General features: G+C 38.2%; 1 protein-coding gene across 1 annotated transcript in view; it reads right to left on the reverse strand.

Moving 5' to 3' along the window:
- The window catches only part of LOC122807215 (tubulin polyglutamylase TTLL13-like), a 2,572,017-nt gene that overhangs the window by 876,717 nt on the left and 1,672,166 nt on the right, over window positions 1-23,134 (reverse strand). Inside the window, exon 8 of the mRNA XM_044078283.1 lies at window positions 22,661-22,746. Within this exon, the coding sequence (XP_043934218.1) occupies window positions 22,661-22,746 (86 nt within the window). The remainder of the gene's footprint in view (window positions 1-22,660; window positions 22,747-23,134) is intronic.

Raw genomic sequence — 23,134 nt, forward strand, 5'->3', positions numbered from 1 at the left:
ATGGGGGGTAGCCCAAGTTGCCACTGCACATATGTCATCTATAGAGGCTCTAGAATGAAAGGTTACTGAAGTGGAAACTGATCTGGTAGAATGAGCCCTAACTTTTGTTGATAAGTTCAGCTTATTTTGGTCATAAATAAAGGTAATGCAATCTCTTAACCATTTCGATTGAGTAACTTTGGAAACCAAAAATAAAACAAACAGGTACAGGATACAGAACGGTACAAAAAGAAAACTGTAGTAATAAAATAATGTACCGAGCCTACAAGGCGAAAGCGCTCACTCTATTTATATTTTTTGGTAATAAAGTGTGTTTGCTTTTAGCCTTGTAGGCTCTGTACATTATTTTATTTTCTAACTTTGGAAATTAGTTTGCCCAATCGAGTACCTGAAAAGGATAGAAACAATTGATCCAATTTTTTAAACAATTTCGTTCTATCCAAATAAAAATGTAATTGTCTGTATACATCCAACAAATGCAAACAATATTCTCCCTTGTTTGAAAAATTTGGGAAGAAAACTGTTAGATCTACAGACTGATTAATATTGGAGTCTGATACTACTTTAGGCAGAAAAGAAGGGTTAGTTGTGAGCAATACTCTCTCTTTGTGAAAAATGATATATGGATGTTTCACACACAAAGCCTGCAATTGTGATATTCTTCTGGTCGACGTGATGGCTATCAGGAATAGAGTTCTCCAAGATAAAAATTTGATATCACAGGTGGCTGCTGGCTCAAAAGGCTGACGGACCAAACTTTGTAAGACTAACATTAAATTCCAAGGCACAATGGGCTGTTTAAAAGGTGGTTTCAAATGTAAAATGCCCTTTAGGAAGGTTTTGCAAAAATGATGAGACATCAAAGAAAGGTCATCAAAACCATTAGAAAATTTGAAATAGCAGCTAAATGAACTCTAATAGTAGAAGCAGAGGTTCCTGATTGGAATAAGGTTGATAAATATTCCAGTACCTTATCAATCAAGGCTGAAAAGGGATCAGTATCTTTTCCCTCAGACCAAAATGCAAATCTTTTCCACTTGCTAAGGTAAAGCTTCCTGGTGGATGGTTTATGAGAAGCCAGAAGTATCTTGTGTACTGGAGAAGACAGATTATTCCACCTGGCAATTCCTGGAAGTGAAGGAACCAAGCCTTCAGCTTGAGACTTCGTAGTCTGGGATGGACCAGTCCCTGCGGGTGAGACAAAAGTTCAGGAATTGGATCCAGAATCCATGGACGGTGAATTAAGTGAGGCCATAGAAAGGGAAACCAGAGTTGACGGGGCCAATAAGGTGCTATGAGGATCACTTTGCTTCTCAACCTTTGGGCTTTCTTTAAAAATTGGGGAATTAGGGGGATTGGTGTGTGTATATATATATATATATAAATATATATATATATATATATATATATATATAAATATATATATTTAATAAAGCACAAAGTGTACTGGTGAATGCCAGATGTAAATTGACATCTGGCTCTCCACTGGTTTTACTTTTTTTTTGTTCTCCATTATTATAAAGCTCTGTTTGGTGACGTGGCTTGTTTGGATTTGTTAAAACAATACACACACACACACACACACACACACACACACACACACACACACACACACAAATACCTACTATCTAGACAAAATGTATAAGTGAATCTGCAAATCCATACCTCCCTCTAGAGCATTATCAGCCAGTAAACCACTTACCTCAGGAATCACAGAGAAAGCATAAAAGGGATAAAAGTTTGAAACTCAATTAAAAAGAAGTTATGTACCTACCATAACGTTCCACGTGAGTTGTCTATCTCACCCTTCATTCTTGACTGATGGGTTCAGAACAGATCCTCGGTTCCAACTCGGCGGTTTTCTAAAGCTCGAGGTCTACAGCTAGCTCATGGCTCTATCCCTATCCCATGATGCCATAGGGCATTCCCCAGATCCTGTTTGCTGATGTAACAATTTATATATATAAAAGATATCTACCAATAATACTCTTTACTAGACTCAGGAGAGGGTGAAAGACCAGGTACAAAGAGTAGAACCACCTCTCGTTCTTCCAGTAATCAAGGCAGGGGGTCAGGTGGGTGGGACGTAAGAATGAAAGGTGAGATGGACAACTCACATGGAACGTTATGGTAGGTCCATAACTTCTTTATGTGCAGCTGTCCTATCTCGCCCTCATTCTTGACTGATAGGACAGCGTCCCTAGCACCTTTCTTCTTGGGTGGCTCAAGAACATTCTCCAGAACAATGGAACCAAAAAGTGCCCTGTCCCTGGAGGCCATGTCTACTTTGTAATGAGTGATAAAGGTATGAGGCTTAGCCCATGTAGCAGCTGCACAAATAGTATCAATGGGTAGCCTAGCATGGAAAACAGAGGAAGTAGATACTGTCCCTGTTGAATGTTCTTTGATTCCTTGTGGTAATTCTATATGTGGTGAATTATTAACAAACAAAATGCATTGAGACAGCCAGTTTGACAAAGTAGTTTTTGCTACTGGAAGACCTTTTTTTATTTTCTGAATAGGATACAAAAACTTGGTCCGATTTTCTAAAGTCTTTTGTTCTATGTAGGTAAAAATTCAGTTGTCTATGAACATCCAACTGGTGTAGCCTGTATTCTGCCTTATTGCTGTATCTGGGGAAGAATAATGGTAGTTCAATAGCCTGACTGAGGCTAAACTCTGAGTACACCTTTGGCAAAAAGGATGGGTTCGTATGTAATGATATTCTATCATTGTGGAACAGCATGTATGGAGGTTTAATGGACAAGGCCTGCAACTCTGATACTCTTTTGGCTGAAGTGATGGCCACCAAGAAAGCAGTTTTCCAGGTTAGATATTTTAAATCACATGATGATGCAGGTTCAAAAGGGGGAAGAATTATTTTGGACAAAAGGAAGTTGAGATTCCATGCTTTTTTCTAGCAACTTTTGAATTTCAGTTGCTGTCTGATTCCTGTGACTAGGTGGAATGTCCGGAATTCTTCTCAAGGTTGGGGGAGGGTTGGAGAAAGTAATAGCATACCCTCTGGATATGATCCTTTGCAACCATTTTTCTTTTGCGATTTTTACCCAGGCATCTAGGTACAAAGACAACCAACCCCCAACTGCCTCCAGAGTAGAGCAGTCGGGTTTCCCTTCAGAACGCAGAAAGGGCTAAACAAAGAAAGACTCTCAGTCGCCCTGATTCTGCAGACGCCCTCTGCCACATGGCTGGCATCTTCCATTATTACCACCTCCTCCTCTGCCCCTGAAGGGGGGGGGGGTTCACCACGTGTGTCCTGAAAGGCCCCCTGCATTTTTTGGAACCACATCTTTCCACCCTTTTGCCCCTTAGGATATGGTCTTGAAGGAGTGGAGAAACGGACTCCAACGTCAGAGTCTTTCCTTCCTGCTCACACCTGGTCAGTGTTTCTTTTACTTTGGGGCCAAACAAGGATGATCCATCAAAAGGGGTGTTGGTAAAGGATGACTTGAAAGGTTCTGCAAATGAACACAAGTGCATCCAGGAATGTCTCCTAAGGGCAATTCCTGTACCTGCTGTTCTGCCTGCTCCATCGGCTGCATATGAAATCAGCCTCATGGAAGAGTTGACTATAGAGTTTAGGGTGAAGACCTGAGAAATTATTTTTATCGGAGACTCCCGCAGCTACTTTACCCTGGACAGCATCTCCAAGCTCCTTAAGGAGATCTCTCTGTGGCATTGTAAAGTGAGTTAGGTAATTCAGGGACCATAGAGCAAAGGTCGCTGATGAAAACATGCACTTCCCATACCTGTCCATCGCAAGTGGCTCTTTATTTGGTGGATGGACAGCTGTGGACGTCTCAGACATCTCTTTTTTAGTGGCCGCTGCCACCACCATAGCATCTACTGGCACCCCTTTGGTCAAGAAAGATTTGCCCTCTGGTGCAGTGATAAATCTGTTAGGCCTTCTAGGGACAGGTTCCACAGTATCTGGAGACTCCCATGCCTTCCGACAAACCAAGTCCAAGAGTTCATCGAAAGGCGGAGACACCCAAGAGATGGAAGGTAAAGAACCAAAAGTCTTCATGTATATGGAATCCTCATCAGTAGGGTTAGTGGCCTTCCAGCTGCCTCTCTGCTTAAGGACTTCTAGGATGTCTGCGAATGAGACATCTTCAGAAGGCGACTGTGGGTACCCCTCTGAATCATCGAGGTCCATGTCTGATGTCATTGACTCCTCAGTGGAGTCTAGATGTTTCCTTTTACATGTCTTCTTTCATGGTGCCTCCTCAGATAGGGCTTCTGGAGAGGTTTCTGAAAAGTAAGGTATATCCTATGGGGCGTCATGTGGCTCTGGATCTCTACACTGTGGGCCATGGTGTGCAGAAGATGGATCCGAAACTCTAGGGAAAGGAATGGTAGTATCTGAAACAATGGATGCCCGTGGGGGGCAGTGCTCTCCTCATGAATGTGAAGGCACCCCCCCCATGACCCAAGGAGAGCTCCGGCTCCAAAGAACCAGAAGCTCTCCCCCGGAGCCACAAGAGATGGCTCCAAGGTTGAGGTAGGAGCCAAAGTCATCCAAGCCAATGCTCCAAGAGGTAAAGCCAGAACAGATAAATGCTCAGTCTGGCTGTCCCCCCCCCCCAGGGCTGACCGGAGAGTGTCGGCACCCAGACCCCCCAGTCGGTGTCGAGGTAGACTGAGCAGTAGGAACCGAAGAAGCAAAAGAAGGTCTCGGCACCGTAGGGTCCACAACTATCGGCTCCACACATTCTGTTTCCAAGACCACAGTACGGGTCAAAGGAGGAATTGAAGTAGGCAGTACTGGTCTGGTCAGATTCGAAGCCAACTGGGTCAATGCTGACAAAATTTTTGCAAGAGCCGGTGTCCTCAAAGGTTTCTGCACCAAACGATCCAGATCCAAATCCGAAAGACTTCTGGAAGAACAAGATGATGGTGTTGGTGATGCTACAGATTGTAAAATTGGGGATTGGAGCATAGGGGACACAGGCTCTAAAACTGGTGATTGGCTCCTAGCTCGAACTACCATCGGCTCCGACATAGATGGATCCAAGGTAGAAGTCTGAGTCAATGTGGTTAGTTCCAAGAATTTCTGAATCTTTTTTGAAGGCTCTGAACCATCTGAAGAAGCTGAACATGGTCTCTTAGAGCTTTTCTCAGACTTGGATGAAGAAGGTGAAGCAGTCTTATTTAATGGAGTTTGACCCTTCTCTAAATCCTCAGCAAAGGAAGACTTTAACAAACCCCTTAATATCAATTTATTCTTTCTCTACTGAAGCACCCTTGAGCTGAAAGAGTGGCAAATGGAACAACTTTCCTGCAAATGCAGGGCTCCTAAACAGTAAACACATTCGGAGTGTCCATCAGTGATAGACATCTTCTGAGAGCATTTTGGACATCTTTTAAATCTTGAGTCCCTGGTCTCCTTGTTATCCTTATTTTGTTTACCTGCCATCCTGAACACAAAATATCAGAAAATCAACACAGTATAAGAGCCTTCTAACTTAACAGGCTATCAAATGCTTGTAAGAAACAACACAAAGTGTATAAAATGAACAATAAACAACCCTCTAACTTGTTCAAAAAGCCTTTATATGTATAAACCTACAATACTATCAAACACACAGTAGAACCTCAAAAAAAACGGCTACTCAGGAGAAGAATAAGTGAAAAGGCACACACTATAATCCTTGAAACATGACTCTCTCTCTCTCTCTCTATATATATATATATATATATATATATATTATTATTTTTTTTTTAATCCTTCTAACTCAATCTATAAAAGGTAGCACAACTATACGACAACCAGGTAAAGGGATAGGGTTTTAAAGGCCCAACAAATAGCCAACTAGAAAAAAATCTGCAAAAAACATCAAATACAAAGGATAAACGCAATATAAATATGCAATTAATTAATAACAACCTCATTAAACTATAATTATTAACTTTCAGCAACTTTTAACAGAAAGAATAAAAAAGAAAGTTTGAACTTAGCCTGAGCTAGCTCTCGATGACTCAAATTGCTTCAGGGGAATGCCCTGTGGCATCATGGGATAGTGATAGAGCCACGAGCTAGCTGCAGACCTCGAGCTTTAGAAAATGGCCAAGTCGGAACCGAGGATTGGTTCTGAACCCATCAGTCAAGAATGAGGGCAAGACAGGACAAATGCACATAAATTATTTATAATGAAGCCACAAACTGTGTGACTACAGACAAAAAAATAAAAGGCAAAGTAAGGAGCAGTTCGGAGACATAGCTAGTTTTGCAAACTGAAGGTGATGAACATGTGCAACTGAAAAAATGACCAACAGAAATAACAGTTACAGTCTGCATGATCATGTAAGAAAGCACTGAAACCCTACCATTTTCCAGACAGCATTTTACTTAAATGTAAAACTTTGAAAGTCTGCAGTTAGAACATGTTTTAAGGAAGGTAGTAGTAAGTGAAAAAAAAAACAGCATGCATAAGCGACCATAAACGTTTTGAAGCACATGTCGGTGAGAAGGAAAAAAAAGAATGGTGATTGCAAACCGAAGGAAGCAATGCAATGCACAATGTATTACCTTATAAATTAAATCACTGGCAGAGTTTACGATCATTGACCTGGTGAAGCTCTGAGGATGTCCCTTAGGAAAATATTCTCTCTCTACTACAACCACAAATAAAAGAAGCTTCTGCATTACTAAAGGTGTTTTTAAACACTTGGGAGTCATGGAAACTGCATTAGCATGTGTGGCATCACTTTGTGAGTGGAGTACTGCATGCTTTAGAAGAGAAAGGAAACACTGCATTGGGGATGTTAGTTTTGGGGTGGGGAAAGCAAAATCTTAACAGCGGTTATGATGGGAGCTTCTGGGCGAAAGAAGCTCAGTTTTGAGGACTGTGATATTTGTTGGAGAATGACTTAAGCTTCACAGTACACTAAAAGCATTAATTTAGTGCTAAAAGCAGTTGGATTTGTAGCATCTGTATGCTGCATTGTTTGTTTTTAGTAGCATAATCAAATAATAGGGATGAAAGGTGAAAAAAAATAATGAGGAAGGTAGCAGATTAGGACATTATTTTCCTTTAAACGAACTGTACTGGAGGCCCATGGGATTTATGCTAATGACCTCTTAAGGACATACCAGCAATTCAGCTAAAGCCAAACCTCACAGCTGCAGCCCTGCAACACAGAAGCATCCGACACCTCTAGGTGATACTAAAGAATGCCCAGAATTTAGTGCGTCACATGCGGCTGCTGCTCATAAACCCAAGCAATCATATATAATTTATACATATATGGATACATGCACTCAATTTGTTTCAGTACTACTACAAATAAATCTCTATGCAGGTCTAAGGAAGTCATAGTGCCACTTTATTCTGCCCTTATCAGGTCCATCATTAAGTATAATGTTCCCTCTGGCATGTATCTGACCAGACAAATGCAACAGTTGCAATGCCTACAAAGGTTCCTTATCAGGAGAATCAGAGTACAAACACATTGTCCTATATGGATCGCCTTAAAGCCCTACCTCTATACTCAGCCTCCTACTGGTTACTGACAGGTGATCTATGCCTGGCATACAAGCCATCCTCGTATCCTGCTCTGATGGACCTTTTGCACATCTGCAAATTGAACAGCATCAGAACCACTAGTCCCAAGGATTTAAATTTTGTTTGTGACATAAATAAGATATGCTGGTGAAACAGATATGGTTCTCAGAGGATCCCAATGCTCTAGAAAAGATTCCCCATCTATGTGAAGCAGAGTCCATCCCTAACCCCATTTAAGCATAACCTTGACCAATGGATGGGAAATCAGAAATTAACCCTGGGTCTGGCATCCATATCTCTGACAGACAGAGACAGACAGTAATGCCCAAACTAACATATATCCCTCTCTACATAACCTCTAGAAACTTCCTAACTAAAATGACACCCTCCTAATAAATGCTCATGATAAAGGGACAATTGGGTTCTGTTGCATAACTAGGCTTATAAAGGTTCTGGCTGTTGCTAACCTAGTACATACCTATGAACCTTGGTTGGTGCTTACTCTTTCAGACCTGAATCAATTTAAAGTTAAGCAATGCTCTAAACATGTTTTCCTTTCCTCAGAGAATAATTTCCTACCAAAAGAATAATCTCTATATTTTCACAAATCAAAAGCAAAGCATGAGTAAGACATTTCTTTCCCTCTGTGGCATTTCCATCCTAGTCACATTCCTCAGTGCACACCAAGCCGGGGCTGAAAGAAATCTGAAGTTATCTTCTTCGGGAATTTGTCTCCCTTGCCCTTGGATAATTTTGCCTGTTACAGCTGACAGATTTTTTTTAATCAGCAAAACCTCACACAACGTATTACCTATAGCTTTTCACTATTTCATAACCACTGATGTCATAAACCTATTCAAGCTGAAAATTCAATTGTCTGACTCTAAGCTGTCATGTAAAGATGCATCTTCTCCCCTCCTGCAGCCGTAAACCTCTTAAGCATTTTGTAGCCCGAAGGTGAATAAATCTGATAACCGCCACCACCAACTTCACAAATTAACTAAACTTTGCAAAACCAGGAAAAAGAACACATGGCTGATTCTGGGAAGGAAGTGGATGGAACACACAGCATGAAACTCATACAATATCACTTTTTAAAACAGCAGTGTGATCTTAGTTATTTCTTTATCATTGCACAAGAATGTTTCAATGATGTAACGTGTGAACTTGAACATGTTTGTAAATGTATAAAAATGAAGGTAAAACTATCTGTCAACTTTGAAAATATGCTAACCCCTGCAAAATAACCTGACTATTGGCATAGCTCCAATTGCTATCAAGACTAAAAGTTTTTTGGAGGCAAACACTATTAAGTATTTGAAGAGGGAGGAACAGAATTTTAATTGTGTCTGCTTAAAGGTATATTTAGCAAGGTATCTTCCTTGTGATAGTATGTAAGGGTCGCTGCACAAAATACTGACATTTTTATATCTCATTATTTAATTCTAAGTGAATGGGATTATGATCTGAAATGCAGGATATGGAACTGTAATCTCATAAACTGCACCCTCATAGTGCTTTATGGGCAAGATGTAGCTTTCCAAAAAAACAAGATCACATTAGCATGTCTGCCTCCATGACTGCATTCAGGGTTAGAAAAATATTACAATTAGCAATAAGTAGTTATTGTGCTGTTGCTGCTGCCAGGTTTGAGCTATGTAGAAATTCACGAGAAATTAATATTATCTATATAAAAGAAAATAAATGCCACTGTGAAGTCTGCATACTGCATGAATACAAGCTTGTAACTAGCTCCTAACAAGACAGCTCCTCACAAAAGGAGACTGATCACGATAGGCAGTTCAAAATTTTTAAACATTTAACCAGATAATGAACCCAACAACCAGTAAGGTGTTCCAGTCTAATGAATTAACTATCTAACCAGATACTGAACCGAACAGCCAATAAATGTTCCAATCTACTGGAACAGGATGTTATTTACATATGGATCAAATGAGGCACTAAGTACGTAAATACATAAAATACAAAATGGAAGGGAAGGTTAAGCTTGTGACTGCATTATGTTAACTAAGCATATCCTCCTGTACAAGAAAAGGGAAGAGCTCACTGGGACCAAAAATGAGTGCCACTGATTTATATGCAACGATGGCTGGGGTGGATGGTGGGGATGGGGAACCCAATACTAGCATGAGTGCAAGGGTTGCATAGAAGGGAACCTTGCCCTTGTAATCAACTAGCCACTAAATAAAATAGTGAAGACAGTAAGTGCAATTAATGCTATATTTAAATTCTCCCTAATAACCCTAACTTCCCTAGGGTTACACATTGGCTCAGACTGTGCAGGGATACAACCAGCTGCCTAATAAGTTAAACAGACTAGACAAATGCACAGCAGTTAGGTCACATGTCAGACCACAACAGCTTATCTAAATCCCCTGCCTTCTTGGACTGCACAGATACTCAACTTGAGTACAACCTCATTGAAAAAAAAAAAAAGTATTAACAGGTATATTTGCATCCCACAATTTTTTTAAGTTTTCTGGTAAAATAAACCATAACACTCTGTTTCAGGAAGACATATAAATCAGAGCTCATGGAACAACACTCCAAATGTGTTATTTTACTGACATACTACACAAAACAAACCCTGAGATTTATTGATGCCTACACTAAGTGTACAATATTTTGAGTGACCAGACAACACAAGCATAATTCACACTTTTTCTTTCTCCTAATTTCTGTTTTCCTATTGATTTTCTTGCAAGCTTAAATATCAAGGGGGATTCATAAAGGTTACCACAAGTGCAGACTACATGGACACCTGGTGTAATCTTTCTGAATGACTACAAAGCACAGAAAATGTGGTACAGATGTTCTTGAACCCAGATTGTGTGTAATTTTAATGAATCTGGCCCTAGTAAATACTAATACCTTACTTGTGTGATTTGATATGATTCTGTGACAAACAGCAAACAAACCATGAAGACACATGAAACACTAGGTTGCCAAAATTGTAAAGTGTACACTGCCCCTGTGCTCTAAGAGAGTACAAAAAACACTGTTTCTACGATAAAACAATTTACTGTATGAGCACTTTCGTTTTGTTAAAAACTAAAACTTTTTCAGATGCATTACAGACTTGTAAAAACACATATTTATACTATTTACAAAGTCATGTGTTCTGTTCTCCAACCTGTCATGTGATCACCATAAACAAAAACAAACCTCACTCTTCCTAATCATTTACTTAAAAATATGTAACCTCATTATTAAAATTTATTTTATCCTTAATTTACCCACATATGCATGACCCACCACTGGACCAGTAATCAAGGAGCCTCAATCCTCACCATTGGCAACAAGTACAATTTTCCTTAAGAGCACACAACAACCACAGTCAGTCTGGGGCTGGTGTCTCACTCTTTCTCCAGATCTCCAATAAGACTCCCCACTGGCACAGATATAGAGCTGAGATTCCAGCTGAGTGACCAAGCCAAGACCTCCAGCACCCTCTCTGTCCAACCAGTGCTTCATGTCCCTGCCCAAGTAGCTGACACACACACACACACACACACACACACACAAACACTCTTTGAGGTTTTATTTACACACACACACACACACACACACACACACACACACACACACACACACACACACACACACACACACACACACACAATCCTGGGAAAGGCTGGCACAGGTTTACTAGCTATGCCCCCTTCTGCCCAGAGTATAAGGTAGTTTTCACTGTCACCAGTCACTCCTTGTCAGCTACTTTAAGGCCCTTAACAAAGGATTACCAATTTTACTGTGTAATATTAATATTACTACAAATAGTAGTTTGACCAAGAGCATGGCTGTTAGGAGCGGCCCACACAGTGTCACCAAATAAATATGCAAGTACTCTCAAAACTTAAATAGCTCTACAAAGATCAGCCAAAATGAAATGTTTAAATATATTTAATAATAAATAATAAAAGAACAAGAGAGTACTAAATATATATTCACAGTGACATCAGAGTTCAAAACCACAGGAAATATTTAAAACAACATTGCAGGACAGCCTCAAATAAATAAAGAAAAATATCTAAACTAAGCTACACTATATTCCTGACTGAATCTAAGAGAATTACTAAACTAATAACTTACTAAAAGAACAAGGGAAGTGTGGTGAATGGTTCTTCAGTTGTTGTTGTCAGGTCCAAGAAGAATACAGAATGCTCTGTCTCAATAAGAGACTTCTCAAGAAGGAGTTCTAAGATGGCTGCACACTGAGTAACAGGTTGTTTCTTGCTCTCCCAGTGTGAAAACAAACTCAACAGAGAAGGCCAGTAGACTTGTGTTTAAGGATGAATTTCAGTAACTGGGTAGTAGGTTCACTGCCTGGATGGCAGGAATACAGAAATACAGAAGACCTGGAAAAAAATCAACTACAAAAAGTGAGGAAGAAACACTGACTAGGAAGAGCTCTGCAGCTCTTCAGCAAAAGGCAGTGCAACCTTTAGACATGAGTTCCAATAACCTACAAGATGATATAAGACAACTGCATACAGACCTGGTTAAAATAAACAAAACTCTGATAGAGTATATCAACACAAACAACAAAAGGCTGGGACAAATGGAAGATGCTTTAAAGAAATATTCAGATGAGATGATAAAACTGCAAAAATCAGAAATTAAAATGAAGAAAAGGCTGGCTGAATATGAGACTGCTCAGGAAGAGTTATTTCAAAAAATAATAGAACTAGAGGACAGAGCACATAGGGAAAATTTAAGATTTTCAGCTATACCAGAGAAGCTGGAAGGACCAGACTGTATTAAATTTATGAAAGGACAAATAAGCAACTGGACTGGTATTCCACAGCAGGACTTGTTAGATGAATGGCTACATCGTGTGTATGCTCCAACTCTAGCTATAACAAGGCAGCCTAGATCTTTAATAGTAAAGATGCCATCTTACCAGCAGAAAGAGTTGATTTTATCAAAGTCAAAACTGTGACAGAAGGACAAAATACTAAAAGTAGGAGACAGCAGAGTGTTTGTGGAGAATGATTACTCATTGTACACAAAAGAGAAACAAATTCATCCCTCCATTCAGAGAATCTTGAAATGCGGGTGTGAGATTCAAACTGCTGTATCCAGCTGTCTTCAAGATATTCTTCCCTGAAAGGACAAAATTATTTTTTAATTAAGTGCATACTAAAGAGGAAATACAAAAGTTTGTCCAACAAAAACTGAGCTGGGAAACAGGAGGAGATTTGGCTTCTTGTTCATCTGGTAATAAAGACCACAGAGAGACTGCACCTGTGAAACCTCTTCCAGTATTTCAACAGAAAATGTTGGAGGAGTATGAGAGCGAGAGCTGACTAGAAGAATTGTGAGTACGTTGGAAATGAAGAAACAGGATTTTGGTGATGGAGAAGAACAGTAATAAAATCAGTAACAATGTGGGATTACAATGCAATAATTATATTTGTGAACTATGACAGCACAAGAAAACATGGAAATATTAGACTTCTTTAAAATTTGTTTGCTGAGTGAGGGGCTCTAAAGTATATTCCCTACTTCTTGTCATTAACATTCAGAAAAATGCTTTGGGGATGAGAAGAGAGGGGAGAACGCTAACTGTAAGTAAATAAAACACTTTGTTTTCTTAATAGTACTATATCTGTGGTGCATAGTTTTCTTTGCATGCCATTTTTGGGTATAATAAGGATTGTAAACAGGTGTCATTTCTATTTTCCCCCTTCTCTTTTTCTTCTTGTGCATTTTTGAGAAACATAGGCAATGTAATGATTAAAAAAAAAAGGAAAAAGGGAGCCTGGTTAAGGGGGGGGGGTGCATGACAGAGTTCAAATTAATGTGCTTTTTTCATTCTTGCATGGGGAAATGACTGATTAAGGACCATTGTTTTAAGACAGGTCTTCATGCATCCATGGAGACAATCTGATAAAGAGAAACTGGAGGCAGTTTTGTGGAAGAGGATTAACTGAGGGAAAAGAAGAAAAAAGAACAGAGAAATTGACTAGGACATAATGTTCCCTAAAAACAATCAGGGGTTTTCCCAGGTGTGACAGCCTTAAAGATAATACAAAACCAGTCAGACTTGAAGTAAATGTCTCAGTTTTGTTTTTAAATGCAGTGGGGATACTAATATAAACAGCTGTTTTTTTTTTCTTGTTCACCTTTCTTCTCTCTTTTTCTTTGTTCAGTTTGGGAAATGTAGGCACTGCAATGAAAAAAAATGAGGTCTGGTCTGAGCATAATGGTCTGGTTAAGAGAGTATCACAAAAGAAAAATCAGTGTGCTTTTTCCCGTGCTTGTATAAGGAAATGACTGGATAAAAAACATAGGCGTTATCCAGTAACAAGTTTATTACAGAGCATGTAAATGAAAAAGAATAGTGACTATTCTAAGGCTTTTTTTCCTGATAAACAAGGTACCCTTAGCAGTTTTGTGTCTGGTTTGCATGCCACTAGAAGACAGTTTGATAAAGAGAAATGGATTGGAGAAAGTGTTTACTGAAAGCATTCAAGTGTTTTCTCAACTGGGAGATTTACAAAGATTACCACAAAATCAAATAGCACTTACAAATAGCACCATGCGTAGTACCATGCATCTTAGCATGACTAACCTTTCTTTTTGGTTAACTTTAGCCTGTCTGTGTAGCTTTCAACTTAGAACTTATGTTCTTATTAGGAAACAAAAACTTCAATATTTGAAGAAGTACATAATTTTGTTGTGCTATTGTTAAGTTCATAGGTTTTAGGAGGGTTTTTTGGGGGGATGTTGTTTGTCCCGTTTGAGGGCTTTTAAAAAAAAAGTTATGTAACATGTGATATAGGCACAAATGAATATGACATGAAACAACGGTATAAAAGACCAGCAAATGAACAGTATATACATGTAACATAAAAGCTGAAACTAGACATTTAGCAAAAGAGCAGTTATATATAAAAGGTGGTAATAATAACTATATAAGAAAATGATGCTTTCTGTAATATCTTTCAATCTGAATGGTCTTACAGATTAATATAAAAAAGAAAGAGTAGTGAATTATATTAAAAAATGTACAGTGCAAATGGCTATGCTACAGGAGACACACCTGGAAAGAAATGAACATGTGAATTTGATAAAGAAAGTTTTCAGGAAGAGGAAAAAAAAGATAATAATGGAAGATACATAGTACTAAGGTGCTACTGGCTAGGGAGGAGGACTACACTGGCAGGTATTAACATCCCCCCCCAAAAAAAAAAAAACTGCTATAATGGAGCTTTTAAGAAAATTCTGGGAGAAATAATCAGCTTTCAGCAAGGAATATTACTTACAGGTGGAGACTGGAATTTGGTTTACAACAGTGAAGATGTGTCTGGGGGGCCTAGAAGAGAAACTATAACAAGGGAGGGTAGATTTTTGAAAAAAAAATATGAAAATGCTTGGCATGGAAGATGTGAATTCAGTACTAGGAGTTTAGAGTGAATTTACATATTACTCACAGAAATGCAAAAATTGGGCTAGGCTAGACAGATTTTATATCTCAAAGGAACATGTGTATTTAATTGAAGGTCTTGACATGCACCCAATAACTATTTCAGATCATGCATCAATAATAACTAAAATAAAAATGCAAGGTAATGAAATAAAAATAAGACACTGGCGCTTTCCCACCTATCGGTTGAAAAGGGAGGAATTTAAGGAATGGGTTGTGGAATTAATTCAGGAGCTACTAGAAAAGACAGAATTATCTTCTGAAAACATAGCTAAGGAATGGGATAAAATTAAAGTAGAGTTTAAAACTAGGTTGGAAATAAAAGAAAGGGAGATATGGTTAAACAGTAACAAGAATTATCTAGAAGTATTGACAAATGTTAAAGTATTGCAAAATAGGGGGAAATCCCTCAAAATAAGAAAAGGAGCAACTGCAGAATGCTAAACAGAAAATAAGGGATTAATATGCACGTGTTTAGAAAGATTGCTGTTTAGCAACTCTTTTTTGATAATAATTCTAGAGCACAAAAACTTTTAGCACAACTCATGCAGTCACCAAACTTAGGGAGCCTATTATAAGGAAGATAACAAGAGACCCTATAGAAGTATTAGAAATATTTCAGAAATTTTATAAAAATTTGTATAAGGCAGAGAAATATGGAAATCAAGAAAAGGTACAAATGGAAATGTTTATGGAAGAATTAAATATGACAAAGAGGTAGATGAGGCTGAATTACTAACAGTTGGGATAGGAGGGGATGAGATAAAAATAGTGATACATAACCAATCTACAGGAAAGTCCCAAGGAATAGATAGTATTCCTGTGGAAGTTTGGATGTTAGGAGGGAAAAAAACTGATAAAAGATCTGGAAGGTTTTGTTTAACAGTATTTTAAGAGGAGGAGAAGTACCAGCATCCTGGAAGAAGGCAGTGGTAACAGTAAGACCTAAAGAGGGTAAAGATCCATCAGATCCAGCTTCATACTAGCCCATTTCAATACTAAACCATAATTATAAAGTATTTATGTCTATAATTGCTAAAAGAATGTCAAATGTGATACCAAAACTGATAGATATGGATCATTGTGGTTTTGTGGAGGGAAGGCAAACATTTGTCAATATTAACAGAACACTGATGATCCAGAAGGAAGCAGAATGTAAGAAAGTACCACTTTTACTGGTGGGTCTTGATACAGAGAAAGCAATTGATAGAGTAGACTGGGACTTCATGAGCAGGGCAATGGAAACATTTGCTTTCTCTGATACAATTATAAGGTTGATCAGAAGAACATATGAGGAATCGGAGGTGTGAATTAAAGTGGGTGGGGTCCTCTCTGATAATTTCTGCTTGAGTAGAGGAACCAGGCAGAGTTGTCCATTTCCCCCTTTGTTGTTTGCATTATATTTAGAAATATTGGCAAAGAAAATAAGAGACTCAGAAATTCAAGGATATAGTTGGCATGGTAGTCAGGAAAAGTTGGCTGTATTTGCTGATGATATTATTTTATACATGACAAAACCAGAAAGGGACATTAAAGTGTTGTGGAACATTTTAAGACAGTTTCATATCTTTTCGGGATACAAAATTAATGAAGCTGAAACAAAGGCAATAGCTGTAAATTATATACCCTCACACAAATTGGATGGCGCAGTGGTGCAGCGGTAGTGTTGTCGCCTCACAGCAAGAGGTTTTCCGGTTCGATTCTCGTCTGGGGTGCCTTCTGTGTGGAGTCTGCATGTCCTCCCTGCGTGTGTGTGGGTTTCCGTTTAGGTGTTCCGGTTTCCTCCCACGTTACAAAGACATGCATCTGGAGCTTTTTTCCCTGGGCCTCCGCTGAAAATTGGCTTTGTTCCAAGTCGGACTTTCCCAGTTAACAAATGTTAAATAAAACATAAAATAAATAAATTGGTCCAACAATATCCATATTTATGGGATCATGATAAAATGAAATATTTAGGAGTATGGATTAGAAATGACTCTGTGTTGGCAGCTAAGGATATGTGGGAAGAGACTAAACAGAAGATAATACAAAAATTGAGAAGCTACAAGTTTTGTTATATAGATATGGATACTAAGATACAAGCCATTAAAATGTTTTTAGTCCCTTTAGTCTTATACACAGGTCAGGCATACTTTTATCAACAGGAGGAGAAGTTGTGGATAGCAATTAAAAAGTAGTTGAAGGATTTTATATGGGAAAATGGGAAGGGAAGACAGCAAGGGTCAAGTGGGATAAACTGATTCTACCAATACAATAAGGTAGACTAGGATTACCTAATTTGAGGGGGTATTTTAGAGCAACACAGTGAAGGCTCTTATACATAGCACAAGCAGCAAACTATAATTCAAAGTGGAAAGGAATTATACTGACACAGGGAGGAAGCTCAAAAAACAAAGAGAGATTGGGATTTTGGATGCAGACTCCTAAGGAGAACAACCAAAATCATACAGAGTATTATATTCATAAAACAGCAGGAAGTATTCTAAGAACCAAACCAGCACGTGAATGTAGAAAACAGATTTTGCCGATAGGGCTGACTGTGGTCAGGGATACAGATAATAGGCAAGAGGGGGCTGGAATTTATTGGAGAAAACTGGCAAAGAAACCAAGGTATTGGGAGGAAATAACTAGAAAGGGAAAGGTAATAGAATGGTAAGAATATATTTGGACTGCAGGACAGAGACTGCCTTCCCTATCAAGGATTGATATCAGAGTATAGGCAAAGAGAAAGAAATAGGGGGCTCCTAAATGACAGACCAGCACTGGTAGAGTTTTTAATAGAATCTAGAAAAGAAGCTGCCATTAAAAAGGAATAATTAGTAAAGCATATAAAATATTGTATGACAATTATAAAAATCAGTTAAAGGAGCTTAGGAAGGATTGGGAAGAGAGACTGGATAAGCAATTCACAAATATACAATGGGGGGGTATATGAATACATCTAAAATATGAAACAAAGTCTAGAAGATTTAGGATCTTTGCCTGGAAGTGTTTACATAGGTATTTTTATACTCCAAGTAGATGCCAAAGAATTTTTCCTCAGGTAGATAGCAAATGTTGGAAGTGTGACGGGCAGGAAAGAGATAGCTGGAAACATATTTTTTGGGAGTGTAATGAGCTGGCAGACTTTATGTATTCCCTGCAGACCACTCTGTTGGAGATGCTAGGTGGGCAGATTGGACTGACTGCAGAGATGATTTTTTTGAGTTATGCTATGGAATCAGAATTGCCTAGACATAGTAAAGCCTTGCTGAGTCTACTTACGGTGGCTGACAAAAAAATCAATTACTAGAAAATGATAATCAAGGTCTAGACCAACTTTACTAGAAGTCGTGAATATAGTAATAGAGATAAAACAACTGAAATTGGGATCTTTAGAAAAGGGAAAGAGCAAATTACATAGGAAAAAATGGGAATTGTGGGAACAATATATGCAGAGCAGGAATGAGGTTTAAGAGGCAGGACTTCAATGAGCCATATAATACTTAACTGACAATGACTGGACGGTTTATAAGTCATGTATAATGTTTGCAACTACAGTTGTTTCTACGGTATCTGTGATGTAAACTGTTTGCAACTGAAGTGGTATCATTTCGTATGTTTTTCATTTATATAAATGTAAGATTGCCTCTGTCATATGTGAAAATTTAATAAAGATGTGTGGAAACAAAATAAGAGACTTCTCAAAATAGTATCTAAAATATTTCTGCTGGGAGAGCTTGCAGGATGACATAATTTCTTGTCATCCATCTGACTTCTAGTTTTCATGAAAACCCCCATTGCTGACAGCTGGCAGCATTTAGCACCTACCTGTAAAATACACATACAAGGGCTTTTCCTCAGATGTTGGCAGGTGCTGGAAGTTACAAAACAACTGCATTCCTTTATGATTTTACAGTAGTAGTAATTAGTTCACCCAAAAGACAATACATAAAGCTTCCTAGCACAGACTTGTCTGGTAGCAATTTATGACCTAGCATATAAATTAATTTAATTTCAGATATTTTCTGAAGTTTGCTGGACTGAAGTTAATGCTCCAGTTTCCTCTGGAAAGTTACAATAGTGCACGTACATTTCTCTTCTCTTCCTGTGCAGTGATGCCCTGTTTGCTGGGTATAGTTCTCATTTTTCCCCAACTCATCTGCGGTATTGCATTCTCTATCTGTTAACCAGATTCTCATGTCCTCAGGCAAAGTGTTAAGGGCTTCTTCCCTCACCACAAGGTCTGCCAGCTTTTCAAAAGTGGTGGCCTGTCACCCACTCACCCACCTATGAAAATACGTGCTTATATAAGCTTCAGGTGTTAACTTAAAACAGTCTAATAAACATTTTAACTGTATTATAATTTAAGCAATCAGTATCAGACAATTTAGAAACAGCAGTTACAGCTTTACCATGGAGTAAGGGGGTCAGGAACCATACCCAGAGCCCTTGGCCAGCATTATACTGTTTACATACCCTTTCAAACATATGAATAAAACTATCAAAATTATCACCTTCTGTAAATTGTGAAAGAAATGTACTGACCTTTATTGCTTCTGGGATTCGTTTATTCCCTTACCAATTACCTCCACAACCCTGGCAAAGAGTCAGCACCTCCTTATTACATTGCCTCTGCCTCTCATTTTCTTCAGCTTCCAGATGTCTCAGCCTCTCTGCCGAATCTAATTTCAAATGCCACAGTCCCTCTGCTGATTCTGCTTCAACCTCCAAGTGCCGCAGTCTCTCTGCTGATTCTAGTTCCAAACATTTGGCCTCCAGTTCAAGTCTCTTTAACTCCAGATGGATTTTTAAGTCCTCTGAGGAAAAGTTGAATTTTCTGAGAGTTGTACATCCCCAAGGTCAGTCTGGTTGTCCTCTTGGTTGCTGGTCTGTAATGCAGCTCTGACTAAGGCTGCAATAATTTCCGCTTTAGTTAGACTAGCATGCACCAGTCCTTTGGCTTGGCACATCTCAGACAACTGTCTCCTTGTCACCTTGCCATAATCCTCTGCTGACATCCTTGCCTGCTCTCCCTGACTAAGCTAGCAAAAAAATAAATAAAACTATTGTGATATGAAACTCTGAATGTCTACCATGTGGCTGCTTGAGAATACAAACACCTTCTTTAGTGATTATTGTTTACAAGCTACAGGAGTTTAATATCTACACCACTGAATGATCCCACCACTGCCAACCAAATGTGATGTGGATATCCCACCACTGCCCACCAATATGTTGTGACAAACCACCACTGGACCAGTAATCAAGGAGACAAAATCTTCATGACTGGCAACAGTGGGAGATGTTCACTGGGAGGATAACAGGTACACACAGAGTATTTCCAGATGCAGTTCTCTTCATCAAGTGCAATTTCCCTTACGAGCACACAGAGGCCACACTCAGTCCAGGGCTGGTTTCTCACTAGCACAGCTATAGAGGTGAGATTTCAGCTCAGTGACCAAGCCAAGACCTCCAGCACCCTCTCTGTTCAACCAGTGCTTCATGCCCCTGCCAAGTAGCTGACACACACACTCTCTGAGGTTTGATTTACATACACATACACACCTGGGAAAGGCTGGCACAGGTTTACTAGCTATGCCCCAGTCACTCCTTGTCAGCTGCTTTAAGATCCTTAACAAAGTGTGACCAATTTTACTGAGTAATATTAATATTGCTACAAATGGTAGTTTGACCAAGAGCAAGGCTGTTAGGAGTGGCTCACACAGTGTCACCAAAGAAATATGCAAGCACTCTCAAAACTTAAATAGCTCTACAAAGATCAGACACAATTAAAGGTTTAAATATATTTAATAATAAATAATAAAAAACAAGACAATACTAAATATATATTCATAGTGACATCAGAGTTCAAAACCACAGAAAATATTTAAAACAAAATTGTAGAACAGTCTAAAATAAATAAAAAAAATCTAAACTAAGCCTCACTATATTTCTGACTGAATCTAAGAGAATTAGTACACTAACAACTTACTAATAAAGCAAGGCAGGCAGGGTGAATGGTTCTTATGTTGTGTTTTCATGTCCAAGGCAGAATACAGACTGCTCTGTCTCACTAAGAGACTTCCCAAAATAATATCTAAAATTTACTGCAGGGCTAGCTTGCAGGATGACATAATTTCTTGTCATCTGACTTCAATTTCTCATGCAAACCCTGACTGCTGACAGCTGGCAGCATTTAGCAACTACCTGTAAAAATACACATATAAGGTATTTTGCTCATATCTTGGCAAGTGCTGGAAGTTATCAAATAATTGCATTCCTTCATGTTTTTATAGTAATTAGTTCACCCAAAAGACAATACAGAAAGCTTCCTAAAAAGTAATTTAATTTCAGATATTTTCTGAATTTTGCTGGACTGAAGTTAACCCTCCAGTTTCCTCTGTTAAACCTATACATTTAAATAGTTACAACAGTGAATGTACATCTGTGTTCTCTTCCAGTAGGGCACACTGTGGATACATTTTAACCAAAAGCATTTTACAAATACCTTTTCAACACAAACATCTGTACCAAACAGTTTGATATACATATGAGATACAGTTCTAATACATTTGTAACACAAGCATCTTATATGACATACAGTTCTAATACATTTGTAACACCAGCATCTTGTATATGTTAGTTTGATATTCACAAATGACATATAATCATCCACAAAATTCCAGCTAGCTGTGCTGGCAGTATCGCCTTTCGTGATCTACCTATCTAGTAGTGCCCTTAATTTAAGAAGGGGAGTAATTGATAGATTTTCATTAGGACCTAGCCAAGTATTAGCATTTAACTGTAATTGTCATGTCATCTCCTGTTTCATCAATACTGTCCATGTAGGCCATATGTAAATATTATATATTTATATTTTATATTTACTTCAAGTAAGACAGAAGGTTGCAATGATGAAATACTGTAATATGTAGGTTTAAGATTTGTTGACTTCTTTGATTGTTTATTCTAACTTTTATAAAAAAAATTTTTGCAATTTTTATATGGATTGTTTGCTGGGTATTATGAAATGTATAATGCAGGTACTTTTTGGGTACATATAGGTTAATTATGGATAAAATAAATTTTAATAGTGAGGTTATATATTTTTAAATAAATGATTAGGAAGAGTAAGGTTTTGTTTTGCTTATGGTAATCACTTGACAGGTTGGAGAACAGAACACATGACTTTGTAAATAGTATAAATATATGTTTTTACATGTCTGTACTGTGTCTGAAAAAGTTTTAGTTTTTAACAAAATGAAAGCGCTCATACAATAAATTGTTTTATCATAGAAATGGTGTATTTTGTAGAAACACAGGGCAGTGTACGCTTTACTATTTCGGTAACCTAGCATTTCATGTGTCTACATGATTTGATGTGATCCCAGCTTTTGAGAGGCATAATAAAGAACTGAAGGTACTGGACAGTGTCAACGGTCTAAGAAGGTCAATTTTCACAACATTCAGTGACACAGTTCAGCAGCCTATGGGGTAAACACTGTAACCCACTTTAATGAAATGTGGTGTTGTATGGTAATGTGACTGCTGTCATGTAAACAAGACAGAGATGCCAAAATCATTTGGTAGTTCATAAGAACATTACAAATCTTATGTATGGATTCATAGAAGATAATAAATTCACATAACTTATTTAGAAACACATCAGTTAAAATGCAAGCCAAAGAAACAGTACCATTTGCTACCTATTTCTTCATCTCTAATGAAGTTTTCGCTGCGTTTGTTGATGGCATAGTTGGTCAGATGCATGCAAATATCATCCTAAATGAAGAAATAAAAAAATAAGAATTAGATAAATCAAAGGGTAGAAGAGATATTAAAACCTTTTTTTTAAGAAAATCATATTTAAAAGACAACTTTAGCATACACTGATCAGTTCCTTACCCTGGCACTATTTTTGCTACAGAATTTCAAGCATCTAGGTTGTTAACTCCTCCAATAAGCCCCCACACACACACACACACACAAATGATAATATGCACTGCTTGCAAGGAAATAAAAATACTACCTAATGTACACTATCTTCTTTTAAATTACAAATTTATATATTGCTTGTGGATACATTCTTTTCTTCAAGTTATATTTCAGTGTTGTCTCATTTCTGCAAGAAAAGTTATAGCCTTTTCATTTTTTCCCGTTCGGTAAAACA

This window comes from Protopterus annectens, chromosome 7.part0 (assembly GCF_019279795.1).
Source record: "Protopterus annectens isolate FY-2018-M chromosome 7.part0, PAN1.0, whole genome shotgun sequence".
In the NCBI taxonomy this organism is placed as follows: Eukaryota; Metazoa; Chordata; order Ceratodontiformes; family Protopteridae; genus Protopterus; species Protopterus annectens.